Source organism: Orbicella franksi, chromosome 10 (assembly GCF_964199315.1).
Source record: "Orbicella franksi chromosome 10, jaOrbFran1.1, whole genome shotgun sequence".
NCBI classification, from domain to species: Eukaryota; Metazoa; Cnidaria; class Anthozoa; order Scleractinia; family Merulinidae; genus Orbicella; species Orbicella franksi.
The window spans coordinates 1,773,171-1,793,137 of NC_138154.1; the positions used below are offsets into that span (position 1 = coordinate 1,773,171).

At 37.7% G+C, this 19,967-nt stretch overlaps 1 protein-coding gene across 1 annotated transcript; it reads left to right on the top strand.

Annotated features, from left to right (window-relative positions):
• The first annotated feature begins 358 nt into the window (after nucleotides 1-358).
• Nucleotides 359-19,937, top strand: LOC145501331 (CCR4-NOT transcription complex subunit 10-like). Its single transcript, XM_081480822.1, has 20 exons — nucleotides 359-443; nucleotides 1,925-2,056; nucleotides 2,590-2,734; nucleotides 2,836-2,925; nucleotides 3,450-3,513; nucleotides 4,042-4,103; nucleotides 7,564-7,632; nucleotides 8,242-8,349; nucleotides 8,957-9,040; nucleotides 10,640-10,895; nucleotides 13,370-13,572; nucleotides 14,193-14,311; nucleotides 15,265-15,450; nucleotides 15,829-15,930; nucleotides 17,566-17,679; nucleotides 17,982-18,118; nucleotides 18,469-18,519; nucleotides 19,031-19,152; nucleotides 19,323-19,398; nucleotides 19,692-19,937. The coding sequence occupies exons 2-20, from the start codon at nucleotides 1,929-1,931 to the stop codon at nucleotides 19,799-19,801; spliced, it is 2,226 nt and encodes a 741-aa protein (XP_081336948.1). The 5' UTR covers nucleotides 359-443; nucleotides 1,925-1,928; the 3' UTR covers nucleotides 19,802-19,937.
• Nucleotides 19,938-19,967: the final 30 nt, after the last annotated feature.

Below are 19,967 nucleotides of genomic sequence, written 5' to 3' on the forward strand. Positions count from 1 at the left end.
AGTATCAGTAGTTCGTATAGTGTGATCGTCCGGGTGAGTGTAGTTCTGAAAAGAACTGTTGTTGGTGACTGACGTTTCGACAACCTGAGCGGAAGTCATCTTCAGAGTCAAGTGAATGGTGTGTGTCAGTCGATGTTATAAGTCAGGTCCGTTGAACGTGATTGGTCAGTATAGTCATGATGGTATTGGCTGGAAGACTCGTGTAAAGTTTGTCATCAGTCATTGGTGGGTTGGTGCGTCTATTACTAGTCAAATAGTCAACCCACTAATGACTGATGACAAACGACCATTGGGACACAAATTATTTTTTACATGAAACACCTACTTCTTCACGTAGCGCCGCTGACTGTACTCAGTCGTCTCATTAGTCACTAGGAGGAGGTTTTGGTTGCCGGAGCTGGCAATATTTTGGAACAGGAAATCAAGGATAATTTACTTGAAAGGTACGATTTTACTGAAAGTAGGATCAATTTTCCATCTACTAGCAATTTCAGGATTTTTTTTCGTGCTAGATGTTTAAAAAGAAGCGTTGTCTTACGTCTACTCCAGCGTGTGTTCGATGCGTATGGCTTCGTCTCGAGGTTGGAGTAAAATATGCTAGAACCCCTAAGTATGTTATGACTCGTTTTCTTTTCCGTTAACTAGAACTTGATCTGCGAATCTGACAGTTTTCAAAGTAAATCTGGTCGTTGATATTACAAAGTAATACTGTAAAACCCGGCGGCAAAAGGCTATTGTAGTTCAACGTAAGTTTACATGTACCTCTCAGTACTTGAACTGCGAGACCTACGATTTATGCATGCGTAAGACTTTAAGTTAAGCTTAAGTTTGTTTAAGGTAAAGGTTTTTTTGTCAGTTTTTGGAAGCTTAACATTCGCTTTTACCATACATAACTTAAAGACGTTTGCAAGCCGTTTTGTTTCAAGTTGTTTTATTTAGGATATTTTCTTGATATTAAAATTACAGGTATTAATAGCACGATTGCAAGCTTATTTTTAACCAGAATTGTTACCAGTATATTCGTTAACAGGCTCCATTTTTCAATCTGATATGCCTCTATGTAAAGGCACATACACGAGCTGCTTAGTTTTACATCCTGTAAAAAGCGTCATTCATTTTTTGAACAACTGAGCTTACATAATCATTATCAATTTTTATCCAACCACTACTCATTGGCTAACATGACTGATAGTTATACATCCTTTGAAATGCAAGGCTTGAGCTGTCAGATTATGGGTGCAAAAAATATCAATAATCATGTCACAACTGTACAACATATTAACAACTGAGGTGGCCTCCGCTATAAGAAGTTCAGCTGCCGTTTCACGGCTGTACTCGGTGGATTCTTGGGTGGGCTGCCTTTTGTTATTGTTATTATTTTTTATTGTTTATGGTGTGGTAAATAAAAGATGATGCTGATGATGATGAACTTTGTTTACATGAACGTTGGTCAGTGCAATATGGCAAGCTGTGTAGTAATGTTTTAACCTCAGGTACACGTAGAGATGTGATCATTGAAATTTGTAGCAATTTTTCTTCTGTAAGTGCTTTCGATTTTGATATCAGATCACACATGGGAAACTGTGAACTGTTTAAGAGTTTATTGTATCAGATTACTTTGTGACTTCATTTCTTTAAGAACACATATGTTGATGTAATCTTTCTGAACTACTGATACTCTTGCGTTAATATATAAGTGTAGAGAGGCTTGTACAAAATTTATCAGCACCTAATATTATTGTCCTTGGGTGAGTGGAGAAATGAGTATGTGTTTATGTTTACATTGTGACAGATTTCTTATACTGTCAACTTCTTCAGAGTCAAAGTACATTTTAGAATCTCCAAGTATAAAAAACAATACATAATGTAACATTATGATACATAAGTAGAACAGCCATTCAGTCATTATTGTTGGTTTTTACAGCACCATGTCAGAGGCTCCAGTGGATAATACAGATGTCCAAGCCGAGGTGATTCCTAGAGTGGGTGTCACTGATGCTGAACGAGAACTTGCCAACAATGCTCATGTTGAGTTTGAAAGTAAACAATACGACAGGTGAGAAACAAGCTGAACATTCAAAAATTGGAAATACCTACATGTAAAAATTTTATATCTCATGTTTCAACAATAGACCATATTCATATTCTTGTATCTAGTGTCGGACAAGAACTACACGTAGCTTGCAACTGAGGCTAATGCTTGGAGTCTTTTCAAATGCAAATGGCATTAATCTCTTTTTAATGCTATTTCCCCGCATGAGCCTCTATTGCAAGCTAGTTGCAGTCCAATGCTGAGAATACCAATATGGCTTACTTGTTGATGTTCCTTATTTGTAGTAATACTAAAACATTTAAAAACTGAGTTTGCCTTACTGAAATACTTATTGTCAATACTGTAATAATTTATTGATCACTGCTAAGAGTAATGAATCTCTGAGAAATTTTACAGTTATTTTAAATGTAGTTTAATTTTTGCAGATGCTATGATTTTTTTGAAATTAGGAAGTAAAATTCTAAAATCATAGTAGTTATCTAAGTTTTTCTTCTTCTAGCGGATTTAAGTTTTGTTTCATTTCTTTGCCATAACAGATGCTTGGTTGCATTGAACAAACTGTCAGAGCTGAGGAAGAATGATCCAAAGGTTCAGCATAACAAAACAGTAGCACAGTTCTATCACTTAAACTGTACAGGAACTGAAGAATGTGGCAGGAACTTACTTCAGATAAGAAAACAAGTGAGTATAATGACAACACTGTACAATTAAGACCTTAACTGTATTTAAGTCATTTTTCATCTCCACATGTTATATTCTACAAACCGTTTTGTTTGTTTTAGATTGAAAAAGACAGTGGTGACACTGGGGAAGAAATAGATGATATTGATACAGCTTACCTGCTGTATAATGAGTCTGTAATTTACTTTCATGTAAGTTGACAATATGGAATATTCCCTTGCTGTTATATACAGGAAACGTGCAAATACCTAAGTTGTAGCATTTGTTATGTTGTGTACTTGCATCTTCTGTAACTAAAAACTAGTTTAACAAATTGACATGGCTTGTGGAAAGTTGGTCTTTTTTGTTTTGCCTTTCAACTCAATATTGACCAATTTGAAGTAGTCATCAAAGTGTTACCTGTTTTGTGTAGCTGTGGTGATTTTGATTGTGATAATTTAGCTGTGGGTACTGCCAGATAAGTTCATTAGTGCTAGGTAGAACTTCTTAGAAGTCTTGCAAAATGTAAGGACAGCACAATGTTACCATGATAGCAGTCACTTTGATCTCTCCTAGATAAATCAGGAAAGAAGAAGCCATCTTCCTCTTATCTGATTTATCCAAGAAAGGTAGAGGGACAGCTAGCAGGGTACAGAGAACTTAAACATTGTAGTGGTGTTACAACACAGCTGTAGTTAACAATTAATGTTTATTATATTATCTGGCTCTTTTTCAGTTAAGACAGTACAACAAAGCGTTGTCAATTCTTGAAAGACTATTTAAGATTGTTGAACCTCTAGGTAAGGTATCATTTATATATTTTAACACTGTGTGAGCGGTTTTCTCTTGCATGTTGAAAGTAATTAACATTTTCTTTGGTTTTGCATTACTTTGCTGGATGATTTGCATGAAAAACTTGTTTGCTCACGCTTTGCATCAGATACTGGTACTGGTCTTTGGTTAAAGTTGTGATTGGTTCATTGGATTGTCTGTGTCCATTGTGATTGGCCGGAGTGATTACTATGGTTTTGGTTTTACGACACACAGTTGAAAACTGCTTTATACAGTGATTGTATCTGCATGTAATTTCTGTTTGACCCACCAACACAAAAGAAGATTTTGGTAATAGACCATGCAGTTTTTACTCAGAACACAAGTAGCTTGGTTTGTGTCTGCTAAGTAACTCATGATTGTAATTTTTGAAAAATAAATGTTACCTTATTTTTTATGTTTTTTATTTGTTTACTTGCTGTCACTGTATAACATAAAGGAAAGATCTTGTGACATGTAGCTCTACCTGGTACATAACTATTTTTTTATTTTTATAGAGGAATCAATTGGATGTAAAATCTGTTTCTTGCTCAGTGAAATTTATCTGGCACTTTACAAGGTATTGTAACATTCAACATAATTGAATGGCTTAGTGCAAGACTGACGTAAGTGACTTTTTCGGGTGAAAAATGATTTTTTCGTTCAAAAGCGCCCAAATTTTTGCATGTGGTCTCCAACGTAATAGGAAAACATTGCCCTGTGTTTGTATTCCTTGTTTTTTTCGCCTGATGTACAAAACAAAGTGGAAAGTTTACTCGCTCAAAGACGGGATCTGGAAATGAATTTCTTCGACTACGTTGTGACGTAAGCTTGCGTTTGCATTATTTTGGCGCGCAAGACAACGTCAAGCTTTCGATCAGACAAGTTGAAACCTCACCTGTTGCATGAAGTCCGCTTATTTGACTCATATTTGCGCCCGCCTGGCGGTGAAAGGACTTCATTAAGTCCGGAAACCCATAAGTCACTAGCATATCTCAAAGAAGCGAGATGTGTTGCTGTTCCAAGATCGCTAAGCGGTCGAAGGCACACTGAAGCCAGGCGAGGAGTTTGAAAGCACTTCTCATGCTAAAAAATGAGTCGATGGCGAGAAGTGGCCCATTTGCCAAATGTTGCTGTGCAGAACGTTTGGAAATAAAGAAGTGCTTTTAGACTCTAAAAAATTCTGTTTAGTCGGCCCGTAGGCCTTGCCGTGTTGAAGTTGCTCAGGGATATCCCATAATAATCTTTAATGCATCTCGATAGGTCTTGTCAGTCGATCTCAGTCGGCAATGGAAAACGTGACAAACTTACATTTCGCTCAGCCAACGGAATATTAATTGAAACAGAATCGACGGAAAAGATTTTTTTCACTGAGAAAAGTAATGTATTACTTCATTTAGACAAAAATAGCCCTAAGCCCCGATTCTTTCCAGGAATAAATGGCCAATGTTTTCATGTAAGAGAAATGATTGATCCAAAGTCGCGATTGTTGACCATTGTTGTGTTACAGTGTGACAGTTGACCTTTTGGGAACTGGGGCAAACAAACGCCAATCATATTATGGACTAGCGGCTTTCGATCGCTTGCCTTTATTATCATGGAATCCCAATGGAATGATTCGTTTGTGAGGTTAGAAGATGGCGAGAGAAAGAGACAACAGTGTAAGTCTTTTGTCTTTAAAAATGCCATTCCTTTTGCTATATATTTTCCATTTGTTTCGGTTTTCCCGCTTAGATTCAGTTCAGTGTTTTCACAAATATACAGGGTATTTAATTATCGCAGAGACGGAGCAATTTCAGATTGACTCAGCCGTTCAAGTACTGTAATTCGGAAAAATCGTCTCTCTTCGAATGTCAAGCGTTAATTCCTCGTGGCAACATTTCACGAAATATGTTTTGTAAAGTATTTGTTGTTCGTCACGCAGTCAAAGTAATGGCAAGCTGCGCTGTTATAGCTCATTGAATTTCAAAACGTTTTACATCGCAGTAGCACCTATGAAATGCCGCATTTCGCCAGTGATTTTCACTTTTTTTTTTTTTGAAAGAATGCAAACCAAACTCTTTTTAGTTCTTAAGGAGTTTCATGTTTTCACTGATTGCAAAACGTTTCACGAAATATGTTTTATAAGGTATTTGTTGTTCGTCACGCAGTCAAAGTAATGGCAAGCATCGCTGTTATAGCACATTGGATTTCAAAACGTTTTACATCATCGCAGTAGCACCTATGAAATGTCGCATTTCGCTAGTGATTTTCACTTTTTTTTTCGAAAGAATGCAAACCCAACTCTTTTTTGTTCTAAACGAGTTTCATGTTTTCACTGATGGCAAAACGTTTCACTCTCAGAAGATAGGTAACCACCGCTAATAGACACTGGTCGTTGACTTTATTTAGATTCCCGATCATGCATGCTGTGTTTATGAAATGAAGCGTTTTCTTGTTTTATTATTTTCCCTAGGCTAGCACCAAAATAGAACACCCCTACCACAAAGTGTTTAGAGACTCTAACCCTAACCCTAACCCCTAGCCCTAGCCCTAGCCCTAGCCCTAGCCCTAGCCTTAACCCTAAACCCTAGCCCTAGCCCTAGCCTTCACCCTAAACCCTAGCCATAGCCCTAGCCCTAGCCTTAGCCCTAGCCCTAGCCCTAGCCCTAGCCCTAGCCCTAGCCCTAGCCCTAGCCCTAGCCCTAGCCCTAGCCCTAGCCCTAGCCCTAGCCCTAGCCCTAGCCCTAGCCCTAGCCCTAGCCCTAGCCCTAGCCCTAGCCCTAGCCCTAGCCCTAGCCCTAACCCTAACCCTAGCCCTAGCCCTAGCCCTAGCCTTAACCCTAAACCCTAGCACTAAAACGGTAACCCTAACACTAAATGCTAAACCTAGGCCAAGGGTTAGGGTTTGCTTTTAGGTCTAACGCTAGCCGTGGGGTTATGTTACCTTTACTGTAACTGTCAAGCTATAGGCTCATCTTTCTCTAAGGCCCATGTTCATCCATTTCGTTTTGCAGCCCTGTATTATTGTTTTGAAGTCACCGTTGTCCTAATGTTTCTTTCTTTTTTTCCGAAGACAAAGCGCAAACTAACTAAAAAAATATACGGGGCTATGCTCTTCTACTCAGTTGAAGACGACACGCAAAAATTCGGGCGCTTTTGAACAAAAAAATCATTTTTCACCCGAAAAAGTCACTTACGTCAGTCTTGCACCAAGCCATTCAATTATTCAGTAGCTTTGCCTCAGTCTAGAGAGTTTTAATTCCACATACAAATTGTGAAGATCTTCTTTTACAAAACTTCCAACTACGCTGGTCTCATTTTAAGAAAACCGAATCTTGTAATGCTGCACAGTGTATCTAGTCATGGTGAATGTTGTGTTTCACAGTGAAATTGTTACTTACATGTATAGCTGACTCCTTAAACCTTGCACTAACACAAACTAAAGTTGACTTTCCTTATGTTTGCATCTTGCATTTTTCTCTTGGTAACTCAAAACTCTTGTTAACATTAAGTGACATTTCTAAGGAGTCTGCACTCAGCAGAATCATCTAGAGAAATTCAGGCTGCCAAAAAGGATCAGAGACTATTATGTAGACAATTTCTGATAGGACTAGAAACTTGTTCCAACTATGTATTGCAGTGAAGTAACCCACCATAGTGTTCTTGTACTGCTTTGCTCTGTTTTATTGCCTTTAGATCTCACTATCTCACTCAGTGATACAATTTATGTGTTGGTAAAACATCTTTCCTGTTGTACTGTTACTCTATAATAAACATGTATTCCTATTTTGCAGTCATTTGCCCCTGAATCCCTATTAGAACTCAGGCCTGACTAGAACTCAATTGTTTTAGGTTTGGTTGTTCAAATGGAACCTATCAAGTGTCATAGTCTCAGCACAAAATTCATGGAGAGAGATTTTTACAGAATGCATTAATGTCATAGCCTGGGACTCAAACTGTTAAAATCAATTGAACTGTAAACTTCACACGCACTGTTTATGTTGTTAGATGCTTCAGAATAATCTGTTTACACAGCTACATCTACTTATCTCTATTAGGCTGACAAAGCTCATAATGTTCTGACAGTTTTAGAATCCATGGTATTTGGATCAAGTAAACCAGTAGAGGTAATATTCAAATAACTATTTAATCTTGTACGAGTAGTGTATTTAGCTCTCAGTCAATAGCTTACTTGTATTCAATTATTTTTGTCAGTAGTTAACATTGAAATGTCATTGTTTTCATACAACTGGATTTAAATTTAGTTGCAAATACACATTTTGATACCATTTGAGCCACTTACCTTTTTGATAACACAAAGACCTCATTGACACAAAATGCGCAATCTGTTCAGGGTTTCCTACAAATGCAGGTGACCAGCAAAAAGTGCCATCTAGTAGTCCTGGGCGCAGCAGCTATTCTTAAGGTTTTCAGGACAAAATTTGTTTGAAAGAAACCTTTTTACATGCTCTCCAAGTTGAAAACTGTGTAAATGTGGCTAAAAAATGAAAAACCAAAACCACAATCACAACAACAATAATTATTGCATGAACAGTTTGTCAAGTAGCAAATACATCTAGGCTCATTCATGGTCAGTGAATTATATTTGATGTATCACACATTACTGTATATGGCATAGACATACCGTCAAATTTTTGAGTGATCGCTGATGTTGCTCATTGTTTATTTGCTAACTTAAGATAAGCCACTATTGAATGAACATGTTTTTGTACAAGTCTCAGATCATCCAAGGTGGATTACAAGCTCAGCTTGGACCACCAGGCCAGTCTGCACCTCAGCCTGTCAAGGAAGTCGATGAAACTTTAAAACTCCGTATTCATCAGGTACTGAAACAGTGGTGTATGTTGCATATATTGTCCTTGTAAAATTATTACTGACATTTTGTTAATGTAACATTTGGGCATGGTCTTGGGTTGTCTACGAGGTTAGGTAAGAAGAGTCACTTGTAAACTGGCAAAAATTAATTGAAAATTGAGGAAAAGGTATTCCAGCACAGACTTTCACATTTACTGTGGAAAGTCAGTCTTGCCATCTTGGGTAATGCCCTTTGTTTAGATTTCATGAAGGGGTTAGAATTCATGAAAATCGTTCAAAATTGGTGCATAAAATTTTTGTGATATCCCTTATGTCATGAGTAAAACTGAGACACCAGCTTAATTGTTGATAAAATACAGGGCAATTCTTTAGTGGCTGTCATTATCACTGTCATAACCCTTTTTTATGAACTCTTCAACTTCTGTCTGGATAAATTTTGAGTAGTTTTAGTTAACTTTATATGATCTACCAAAGATTGCAAAAATAAGACCCATGCAAAAGTAAAGGGGATTGGTAGTCTTGGTGTCTTGTTGGTCTTGTTGTAAGTATCAGGAGTACAAAAGAACATGTGTACAGTATTAGGTTACTATTAACGTCAGTTTGTTTTGTTTACAGCATAAAGCTCGACTAAATATCCTGTTGAAGTCAATGAAAGCCTGCAAACGTGAAATAAAAACAGTTCTTAACACAAATAATATGGTAAGATCTTTGTATGTATTGCAACACTCTTAGGAAGGTAAGAAATGGGAGGCATATTATTAGAGAGAGACAGGTATTAGTTTCTAATAAATACTGTTGGGCTGTTAGTTCAGTATTACTGGAGTAACAATAAAAGAACTGCACTGCTTTCAGTGGATCAGTGGAGGCAAAACTTGATTGATTGAATGTTGACTGGAAAGATTGAATTTTCAAAGTTTAGAACAAGTAACAAATCTTTGGTGTTGTGCTGTTTCAGTATCAGGAACGATCAATCAATGGCTTCCTGACTTGAATTTTTTTAAATTATATATGCAGACACAGTGTCTGATCTAGTCAACAATTTTCTAGGGGACATTCCAGTTTTTTGGGGGACACACTGTTTTTTGCTTGTGAAAAATAAAAAAAAAAGTTAAGTCAGCATCAATGAGTTGTGGGTAGTAGATGTATATTATAAAGGTCAAAAAAAATAAACAGGGGGAGCTTTTCAGTGAGTTCACTTTGAGTGTTCTCAGCATTGACTGACTGGAATTCTTTAGCACTTTGAACTGAAGCATTCTTTCCTACAGTAAGGTTTTCAACCCATGCAACTTAAGGACATTCAACAAAGATCTGTATTTTTCGGTAGCAATATATTCCTTACCAAGCCAATACACAGTTCTCAATGCACTAACCACCGCTTTCTCCTGGAGAGAAACGGAATTTACAACAGCTCTTTCAAATTTGCTGGCCATATGAACTTCCTTAGAACATTTTGATGATCCTGACTTTCTATGTGGCGAGTCAGTGTCAAAGTTCTGAAATTAATGCAGCCAGAAGTGAAGGGATTTGCTTTGCTAGACTCGATGCAAATCGAACACAACATACCTTCTGTGTTGTCGTATTGCAACCACTTGAATTTTTCCAACCAGGTAGATTGAAAGTTTCTCCTTGCTGCATTGGCTTTCGGTTCGACAAAAGGTTCACGCTCATCAGTATCACTCAATTTATCTTCGTCAACGTTGTTGATTCTGCTAGTTTCCATTTGCAGTCTGTGTTCTTCTCTTTTGTTTTATCAACCAAAGAATGATAATAGTTTTTTCTGCTTTGACATGACAATAATATAACAGAACGACAATAACTGAACTGAAATAACAGGTCGCGTTTCGTCAATCCTGCGTGAAAAGTAAGGGGTTCGCAATGAGCACGTGCATTTTTAAAAATTGACCCCCCTATAAGAATTATTATTCTTTTTCCCAGGAATCTCACGTCAGTCTCTTGCAGCCATTTTTATTTTTCCGTGTCTTAAACATTCATAAAACGCATGCTGTTTTATATTGTCAATTCTCTGAAACTTAACATCACACAAAGTTTGCGAAAAACTTAGGAAACGACGGAAAATTACAGGTCAGTAGCTGCAGATGTTTGCTGTGCCAAAATTATCAACGTGACAAATACTTGGGAGACATCTTCTATCGAACTGCGCCAATCCCAAAATGGCACGCTCTAGATCAGACACTGCAGACATTATCTTATCCTTTTGATCACAACTTAGTTTTTTGTGTTCTCCAAAGTCTGCAGGTACTATAAAGGGTGTAAACTGATATTGTTCTTCTTTGCTAGACTCCAGAGGGTCTGTTCCTCAAGAGCAACTTTGAGTACCTCCGCCAGAATTTCCGTAAATCCATTAAACTGCTGAACAGTGCACCAAAGCCAAGTGATGTTGTAGAACGAGGTCATTCAGTGAGCACAATGTACTACAACGATCTGGGATGTATTCACTTCCAAATGCACAAGTACAACTTAGCGGCATTCTACTTCAGACAGGCTTTACAGGAGAACAACAAGGCTCTCTCCTTACTACCTCCTGTTGACAAGAGTATGTTTGTGTTTTCGTTTTACATCATCATGATAATGTGAGGTTCATTTGCCTTGTATTAGTGTCACATGCACATTAACAAAAATGTATTATATGGCTATCTCTGTGAGCAGGCAAGATGAATCAAATCCAGCATTGTGATTGGCTACCCGAGCGGACAAGATGGAGCTTTCTTGCCCGCGCGGGACTACCCACTGTGTCCCACAAGAAAAATTTCCCCAAAAACCATGTAATAAATCCTTTATTGACCGAGCTTGTTCGGCCAAGATGGCTAAATATTGGCCTCATTCTTTTTTTGCGAATTTATGGACCTCGCCTCCGTCTCAGTCCATAAACACGCAAAAAAAAAACTTGGCCAATATCCAGCCATCTTGTCCTCATGATTGGTCATTAACCCATATATATTGTCATATAACATGCATTCCAAGCAAGGTGTTAGGTCAGTCTGAAATGTTGTCGTTTAAGTACTTTTGATTGAAAGTTTTTCAAACAAGCTTGAGTTTTCTTACCACCTGTTTCAGAATATGATAAAATTAGATTTGAAAGAAAGAAAGATAAATATCAACTGACTTGAAAGCTTTTCAACCAAAAATGAATCTAAACCACATATAAAAACATGTTCGGAATTAGCCAATCAGAAGTCTTGTCTACTATCCTGATATCCTGTGATATCAAGTCACTAACCAGATATGGCTATGATATCATGCTCACTTGGTCAAATTTGGGTACGGTAAATGCCTAATCATACCTTTTTGGTACACTTTGGCAGCATAACAGGTTCGTTTAGTCTTGCAATGGGTATTTTGGTTCGGCTACGTCCTGCCAAAATACGAACCGTGGCTCGACCAAAGTTGCCTGATATGCCACTGAAGTGTACAAAAAAGGTACAAGTAGGTATAAATAATGGTAATTGAACTGAGTGGAGTGCAATTTGGTCTGAAATTATATGCATGATTTCAAAATCAAACGAGCGCTGCGCGCTCGTTCGATTTGAAATCACAAGTATGATTTCAGACCAAAATTGCACTCCACTCAGTTCAATTGCCACTTTATTAGATCCATTTTGAAATCGCACAATTTTATCGCCTTAAATTTTAGATTTTTGGTGTATTGTTCCAGTAGCCGGTTTGTTAAAAAAAAGCGGAACCGGAAACACCTTTGCGTCTAATTTAGTATGCAAAATGATGTCATGTGACAAAAACTCATTCGAGCATGACAAAGAAACAAGCAGTTCTGATCTGAAGTCGAAAATAGTCTACTTCAGGTATAAAAGTGCAATTCTCGTCGCCTGAATCAATTATGGAAGGCCTACCTTTCTTCTGTGGTTGAGGCTGCGACTTTTCATTGTCTTTGGAGAAGGAATTTGAAGGTGCATATCCTGTGTAATTCTGCGATCGATTTCTTTTGAGTTGTGAAACTCCCTCGAGTGTACGATGCCAAGTGGATAGTACGTTTTTTTTCTTTTAAATGCCGTTCAATGGTATGATTTTAAGGGGTCCAGCTCTTATCATCTCCGTTTCTTTTTGTAACCTCAGCGTAGGACTCAATACTCAGGACCTTGTCAAGTTCTGGCAGCGCCATTTGTTTTAAGATATTTCCACGATGGCAGGACTGGCACCGGCTTCGTAAGACGTTCGTTCATTCACTATTTTGTGCAGTGTGGCGTATGTTGACTATGTTTATTCACAGCAACAGAGTTGAGCTGTTTTGTTGCTTCGTTTGAAACTACTGGAAACCTGGAAACATCTACCTTCTTGAGATGACTCTGAATTTGTTGTTGTGTGGTTTTCGTTTGTTTATGTTTTACTGGACTCAGTATCATACGGATCTTGAGCAGATGTTGAAGAAAAATCGCCAAAATATTCATCAAAATGGACACTGAAAGTTGGGAACTTCCATTAAAGTAGGTCTTCAGCCTAAAAGAGCTCATAATCGTCATTCAGAAACTAGTTAATTAAATTTGTCAATTTTTTTTGGAAAAAAAGCTACAATAACAACAAAGTTTTGGCAATAGTATTTGCAAAATTCTCCACACAGTGGCTTTTTGCCTTTCATTTTCCTGAAATTTTATTGATTACTTTAAACTAATCTTGAAATCTGATGGGTTGTTATGTTTTACTGGCCCATTCTCATTGGCTGAGAAAAAGATGCGATTTAGAGCAAAAAATAGTGCGATTCGTGAATAAATCGCACCACTGAGAGCCAATCAGATTGCAAGGATAACCAGTGATTTCAAAATGGATTTAATAAATATTGTAATAACAGTAATTTTTTTTTCCAATTCATTAAAGTTATCTTTGCAGAGGTTCAGAGAAGTGAATTGAAATAAATATTGGTTTATGCCATCTTTTTTTCCAAACTTGTCCAAACTTGAGGTCTTTTTCAGGCATATCACAAGCTGACATTATCTTTCCAGTAGATTTACTTGGGACTTGTTTAAGGATATACATAACACTGTTACTGTATCTCTTCAGATGCTCCAGTGGCCAGCCGCTCTCTAGTGACACTTGGTGTGAATCATCGTCATGAAATTTTGTACAATTTAGGAATTCAGCTTCTGTTTTCTGGCCGGCCCATTGTAGCATTTGACTGTCTGGTTGAAGCTGTGCAAATTTACCACACAAATCCTCGTCTCTGGCTGCGACTTGCTGAGTGCTGTATTGTAGCTTTCCAGTTGGTAAGTAGCATGTGATCAGCAGTCTGTTTATTCAAAGTGTAAATTGTACTTTCTTAGGTTCTTAACCAGCCAGCAACAAATATAGCTACTTCTTAAGCCTGGTTTTCACTATGACAAAAGCACAAGCAGAACAAAAAATTCTGTTCTTCTTGTGCTTGTGCTTATGTTTATGTTGAATGAAAATGTGCTGCTGCAAGTATAAGCATAAGGGAAAGTCTGCCATCTTGTTTTACTGTATCAAGGAGCTGTGGAACCGAAAAATGAAGCCATTATCCATTCCATGCATGTGTCAATGCTTGTACTTGTGTTGTGGGTGCTCTCACTATCGTTATGTTTATGCTTATGTCCCAGTGAAAACCAGGCTTTAGAGCTCTTGTCTGTCCTCTACCATGTGTACATGGAAATCTAAAAAAAGCAATGGTTATGTGGTGTGAAGAGTTGTATGCTGTTGTTCAATTTCATTTTGGTTTCACATTTATTTTTATAGCACAGTTAATTACATTCCCTTGTTTCAGATTATAATATAATACATATCAGAGAAGAAAATCACCATCTAAGTGGTGTAAAAGTAAAGTTGTGCACTACAGCAGTAATAATTGCTTGTTACATGTTTGTTACAGTCAGATGACTTTCGACAGCAGTGCATCAAGAAGAGTGATGTTGTTCAGGATGTTGTAGGCTCAGGGCCCCATCGTAAGATTGTTCTTTCTCCTGAAACTGATAAACAGTGTGGTGCTGAGTAAGTAAATTGTCTACTTGAATAATATAAAGATCTGTTTTCCCTTAAAAGTTCCTTTAACTCAGTACATTATGGTGCTTGAGTGGTGGAGCTATTGCATTTCTATGATGGTTGGAAAGCAGTCTTTTGAATGTTTGGCTGTTATGCGTCTCAGTTGAGCAAGTATAGAAGCCTTTATTAGTATAGGTAATCATACGGTTTTGAGTTTAATTTGGGATTAATTTGCTTGAGTGAGTTTTTCTAAAAGCTGAAATTGCACAAGCCGCTTCGGCGAGTGGAATTTCAGCTTTCTGAAAAACTCACAAGTGCAAATTAATTCACATTGAATAAGAAAAACCATATGATTACTTATTAATAATTTAAACATGTAAAATATGTGTGGAGGAAGTGCTGGAAGATCTTTCTTGAAGCCATTTTTTCAATTCGAGAAAACTTTTTTCAAAGTTTCCGCAGAACATTTTCGTTATCATTTTACATGATATTATTGGCTAAGAAAATTTCCTTTTGTCTTTCAGTCAATAATAATCCAGAATTACGACGTGTAATTTACACTGGTGTTACACTTTTTGCACTGGTGTTACACTTGAACTGCACTGCTCTCAGCCAATCAGAATCAAGTAATTTTTTCATGTATATTATTAGTTCAAAAATTGTTCTTTCCTTACAGATGCAGATTTATATAACTTTGTTGAATTGATTAAAGTGAACAATTCCTTCTCTCTCAAAACCTGAATTTGTTTCATCGTCCTGGCATCTGGTAGAGAAGTTTTCTGCATGATTTCTTTCATTTTTCTTAGTTCTGCTACTGAGCCTTGATGTTACAAGTAGTTCAAAACTTTCTTCTTCCATCACTGAAATATCCCCAGTTAATTACTATTTTAGTACAATTCAAGTGTTGCAAAGTGTTGCAAAATAATGTTAGATATAAAATTTACAGTGAGTATTATTTTCAGGGAAAGCAAGGGCCAGTCTGCTGCTATGCCAGCCTGCACCCTGGCATTTGCCTCGTTATGTCTTCAAAATGCTTTGTTACTGCTGAAAAGTGCTGAAGTGATTCCTGTTCATGAGCCAGAGAGTGTGCTAGAGAGTCAGCTGGCCAAGGAAGATGACACAGTCAGTCAAGAAACAGATACCTCAAGGTATGGTTTCTATAATATTCATGTCCAAGTTTAGCTTGAATTTTTTTTATTATTATTACTGAAAAAATAGATCTAATACTTGGTTTATTTTTCTAGTCCATATGTCATGTGTGGTTTTCACATAACTAAAGTCTGGGTGTTTTGAGAATTTTTCTTAATGTATCTTTCATAAGATTTCTGCTCTCTAAATATTCTAAGTATTGCAAACTAAGATAATTCTCTCCCTCCATTGATTTCATGCAACATACAATGTGTGTATTGTTGTATATGAATACAGTGAAACTGCCCAGATCAACATATATTATTAGTAAAAAGTTGTAAGTTATTGGCTGGAATGCAGTACAAGGTAGTTGTTGATTGACATATGTCATGTTGCAGTGACAGTGGTGGGTTTAGTCGGTCCTCGTCAATACAAAGTGAAACAAGTATCCCAGCTCCCCCTGGGCCCCCTGTTAAACTTCGTGAACTTCCACACCTGAGGTGAGTACCGGTAAACTGATCTTTAAAATGCTAGGCAACCAAGTACAATCATAGCCAACTTAACAGTGATTTGAATCTCTGAAATTGGACTCGACTAACCATAGGAGACAAATTGGAAACAGGAATAGGTGAGGTAGATGAGATTGTACTAAATGTGAATTTGCTAGACTAATTTGTTCTGTCTTATGGAGGCAGCGGGCCCAAGTGGTCTGGGCACCGGACTTGAAACCCAGAGGTCCTGGGTTCAAGTCCAGCTCTATTTCTCGGTAGACCCTAGTTCAACTCTTCAGTCATGTTTGTAAGTAACCAACTGGTCTACCTTCCACCAGCTGGGATTTTTAAGCCTATTGTGTTTGAGCCTATTATGTTTTAGGTTGATATATTTATTTATTATATAAACACCAGTGAAATACCAGGATTTCTCCTTTTACTAAAAAATCATATCTTCATCGTGCGCAGTGAAGATACTATTTTTTATCTATTTTACTATTTTTTATCTTTCACACTGTGAAGATATTCCTTTTTTATGACATTTTTCTTTTGTCCCTTTAACTACACTTAAATTTGTTGATGTATGATCAAAACATCTTCGGATCTTCTTCAGTCGTCTTCAGCAATCTTCAGTAATCTTCAGAAATGTTCGGAAAATGTTCGGAAGCGTTCGTCTGGCCTTCGGAACAATTTTGGGAAATCTTCGGAAGTGGTCGGAAATCTTCGGAAGATCGTCAAAAACGTCGTCGTTAGTATGTTTATATAATAAACAGAATATTACATGCCCGCTTATGGATACGAATTTTATCTTCTCGTGTTGAACTCGATATCTCACGAGTGGGCGCTCGATATCTCACGAGTGAGCTACGTTCAACGCGAGAAGATAAAATTCGTATCCACGCCCGGGCATGTAACATCCGCTATTTCTTTCAGTTTAAAGGGAGGGTTTGATGGTTCAGCGCATGTCTGTATTATTTATTCGCCTGTGCACGCCTTCTGTCACAGGCCCAGTTTTCATTGTTTATGAACCAATTGTAAGCGAGTTACCTACTTTTGCATGCAAATAGCTGTAAAATCATCAACCATAGAATAAGTTGTATGGGTCAACTAAATTCAATGGTCGACAGCGTCGGTAAAATCCACTGAATTCTTCTGAGAATTTTGGTCATCTGTCATTCTGCCATGACTAACTATAGCATGTGATTACTGAACTACATCTGACTGGGGTTTTTTAAAAGTGATAACATTGATAAGAAGTGGACAAAAGTATTTTGATTTAGAGATATGCGCCGAACCATGAAACCTTCCCTTTAAGAGGCATGCCTGTGAACTAAGTAGGTGTAACTGAGCGCATTGGTCACTATAAACGACAACATATGAACATGTTGCCTCCACTTTCTTTGAAATGTTGCAAAAATCTTATTTGGTGTAAAACTCTAGAAGTTACTCTATAAGCAGCTTTTCATTTCCCAGACTGGAGGGCGTGAATAAATCCAGCGTTGCTGTAAAGAAATGTCAAGTAATCGTTTTAACAGTGGTTGTTCACGCTTTTGGGAAGGTTTAAATCCAAGAGGATTTTAACTTGTCAACTGAGAATTTGTAGTAGTTGTTATATAGTATTGACTGTTATGTTTGTCATTTCAGGTGTTCCATTCTAGTCTGCAGTGCGTATGTCGCGCTGGGACTGGGAGACAATGTGATGGCCTTGGCACATGCGCAGAAACTACTGTCTCAATCAAATCTAGTCGGAGCACTCAAGTGAGTAACCCCTCCTCTTACAGAACTTTTTTTGGGAAGAAAGGCGAGCCTATGTTATGTTTTAAACTTGTTGACACATAAATACCACATGATGTAGCTTGAAACAGCATCCTAGTCTAAGAGGCAGCTACTCGCTTTAGATAAATCCTTGGTACTGTAAGAGGTGCTTCCTCTGCACCCCTAATTTTTGTCATAGCATAATTACTCTCAAGGCCTCTCGTGAACGCGTTGTTGGTACATGTACCATAGTTGCTTCCTTGCTCCTGATGAAGGTAGCTGACATGTTAACATGTTTGTTTCAGGTTCCTGGGTCATTTGTATGCTGCAGAGGCTCTCATCAAACTGAATCGTTTACCTGAAGCCATCATGCACTTGTCACCAGAGAACATCAGCAATATTAGTATCACTCCACCCAGTACTGCTGCGGACAACACATCAGGTGACTACAGTGTAGCTTAACTGTCTATTGTGTCTGGAAACCTTATCTCCAAAGAACTTTTGGACTGAATTTGCTTCATTACTTATACTTTATGTGAATTCACTTTTATCCCTCTTTTCTCTCATTATTATACATTGAATTTGCTATCTCTTTTCTGATTGGCCGAAAGCGTAAAGTGAATTTTCGACATCAGCGGCTGTGACGTCATCTCTGCAGATTATACAATAATCATGTCAAGGACATTCAAGGTCATGGGTAATCATGTCATGTATGACCGCGGTACATGTGGATCGTTAATCTTTTTATGTTGTTTTTAAACACGTATTTACACGTAAGTATTCTTTTAACAGTTGGTACAGGCGAGAATGTTGATAAAGACAAAGAATCTTCTAAACCTCACGGTAAGACTAAAACACCGGCACGAAGTACATTGTTACAAATAAGCTGCTACTCAGTTGAGCCTAAAAAGCCATTGCTTTCTCGTAAATTGTTTTTATAAGTATCCGAATTTATGTCCCTATTTTCCATCATTGTTTTCGTCTTGGTTTATTGTCAATATTGATGACGTCGGATATAACGGTTTAAGCTCTGTACTCTGGCGGAAGTAGAGTGGAATGAAACTTTCAAAAACCTCAGCAAACTTTATAACAAGTTCAGGTGAAGGAACTATTTGCCGACGAACGCAAACAGCATTTGGTTCGAGACCAGAATAAGAAACCAGAAGTTTACTGAATCTACAACGTATGATTTGAGACTGGAAATATGTCCATTGTATCTCTGATAAAGTTGGGTCACTTTCTATAGAACTGGCTAGTTCTAACAAGTTTTTGGTAAGAGAGGCATTCGTTGTAAAAGTGACTATTTTTTGTGTCAACATTGCAGCTGATTTTTGTTGGTTTGTTCATAAACCAGGTTGTGAAAAGATGAACTTTCCTCAGTCTTTGAATGAAGCAAGAGCCACGTTTCTTGTCAATCTAGCTGGTGTGTACAGTTTACGAAGTGAGTTTGACAAGGCACGCAAGTGTTTACAACAGGTAAGGATTCACTCATTTGCAACCTTGAATACCTGGAAATGATTTCGGAATGGCTTCAGTCGCATCTATGCTGACCCCATTTTGTCTAATTACATACACGAAGCACTTGTGACACTTTGCAATCGGCGACATTTCTGAACTATCTGATAACCTGTATCCTTTGTTTGTAGGCTTGTTCTCTTGGTTATTCAAAGGAGTTGTCTGCGCGTGTTGTACTACTAGCAGTGTACATTGAGCTTCAGAGCGGTAAGCGTTGGCCTCTTGTAGGTCTCAAGCATCTAACAAACTCTCTCTCCCAGGGTCTCTGGGGCTTACCAGGAGGTGTCCAACCTAGCGAATGTTGACCGACGACCGCGGTTTATCTGCTGATATCTTTTTTGTGTTTTGTAATGAATCACTTAGTGACTGATTTCTCGGGAAATCTTTCAATCTTTCAACGGGACCACCCATTAATGGTCTAATGTTATATGGCAAAGGTCCAAGTTTCTTAAAATAGTTCAATAACACACATCTGAGGCTATTTTGTTTTCTATTTACAGGCAACACCGCTGGTGCATTGCAGACGATCAAGAAACATCAAGTTCTTCCTGTGAGTAAAGGATTAAAGGCGGTAAAGAAAACAAGAGGAGCTGACATCTGGAAAACATGAAAAATCTCAGTTGGCTGTGATAACCAAATATCACTTCATTTTGAATGGGGCTTGAAAGTCGTACTGGCATGTCAAACCTAGTGTCCTGTATCTTGATAGCTGTAGTACAGTTTTAGCTGCATTAAATTTTTGGATCAAAGATATCCTTACAAGTCTTTGCTGTTTT

What these genes read in the sequence shown, in the direction of transcription:
- LOC145501331 (XM_081480822.1), top strand. Translation starts at nt 1,929, where the DNA reads ATGTCAGAGGCTCCAGTGGATAATACAGATGTCCAAGCCGAGGTGATT. An exon ending in TTTATCTGGCACTTTACAAG is followed by an intron (nt 4,104 to 7,563) that starts GTATTGTAACAT and finishes TATCTCTATTAG; the next exon opens with GCTGACAAAGCTCATAATGT. An exon ending in AGAATCTTCTAAACCTCACG is followed by an intron (nt 18,520 to 19,030) that starts GTAAGACTAAAA and finishes TTCATAAACCAG; the next exon opens with GTTGTGAAAAGATGAACTTT.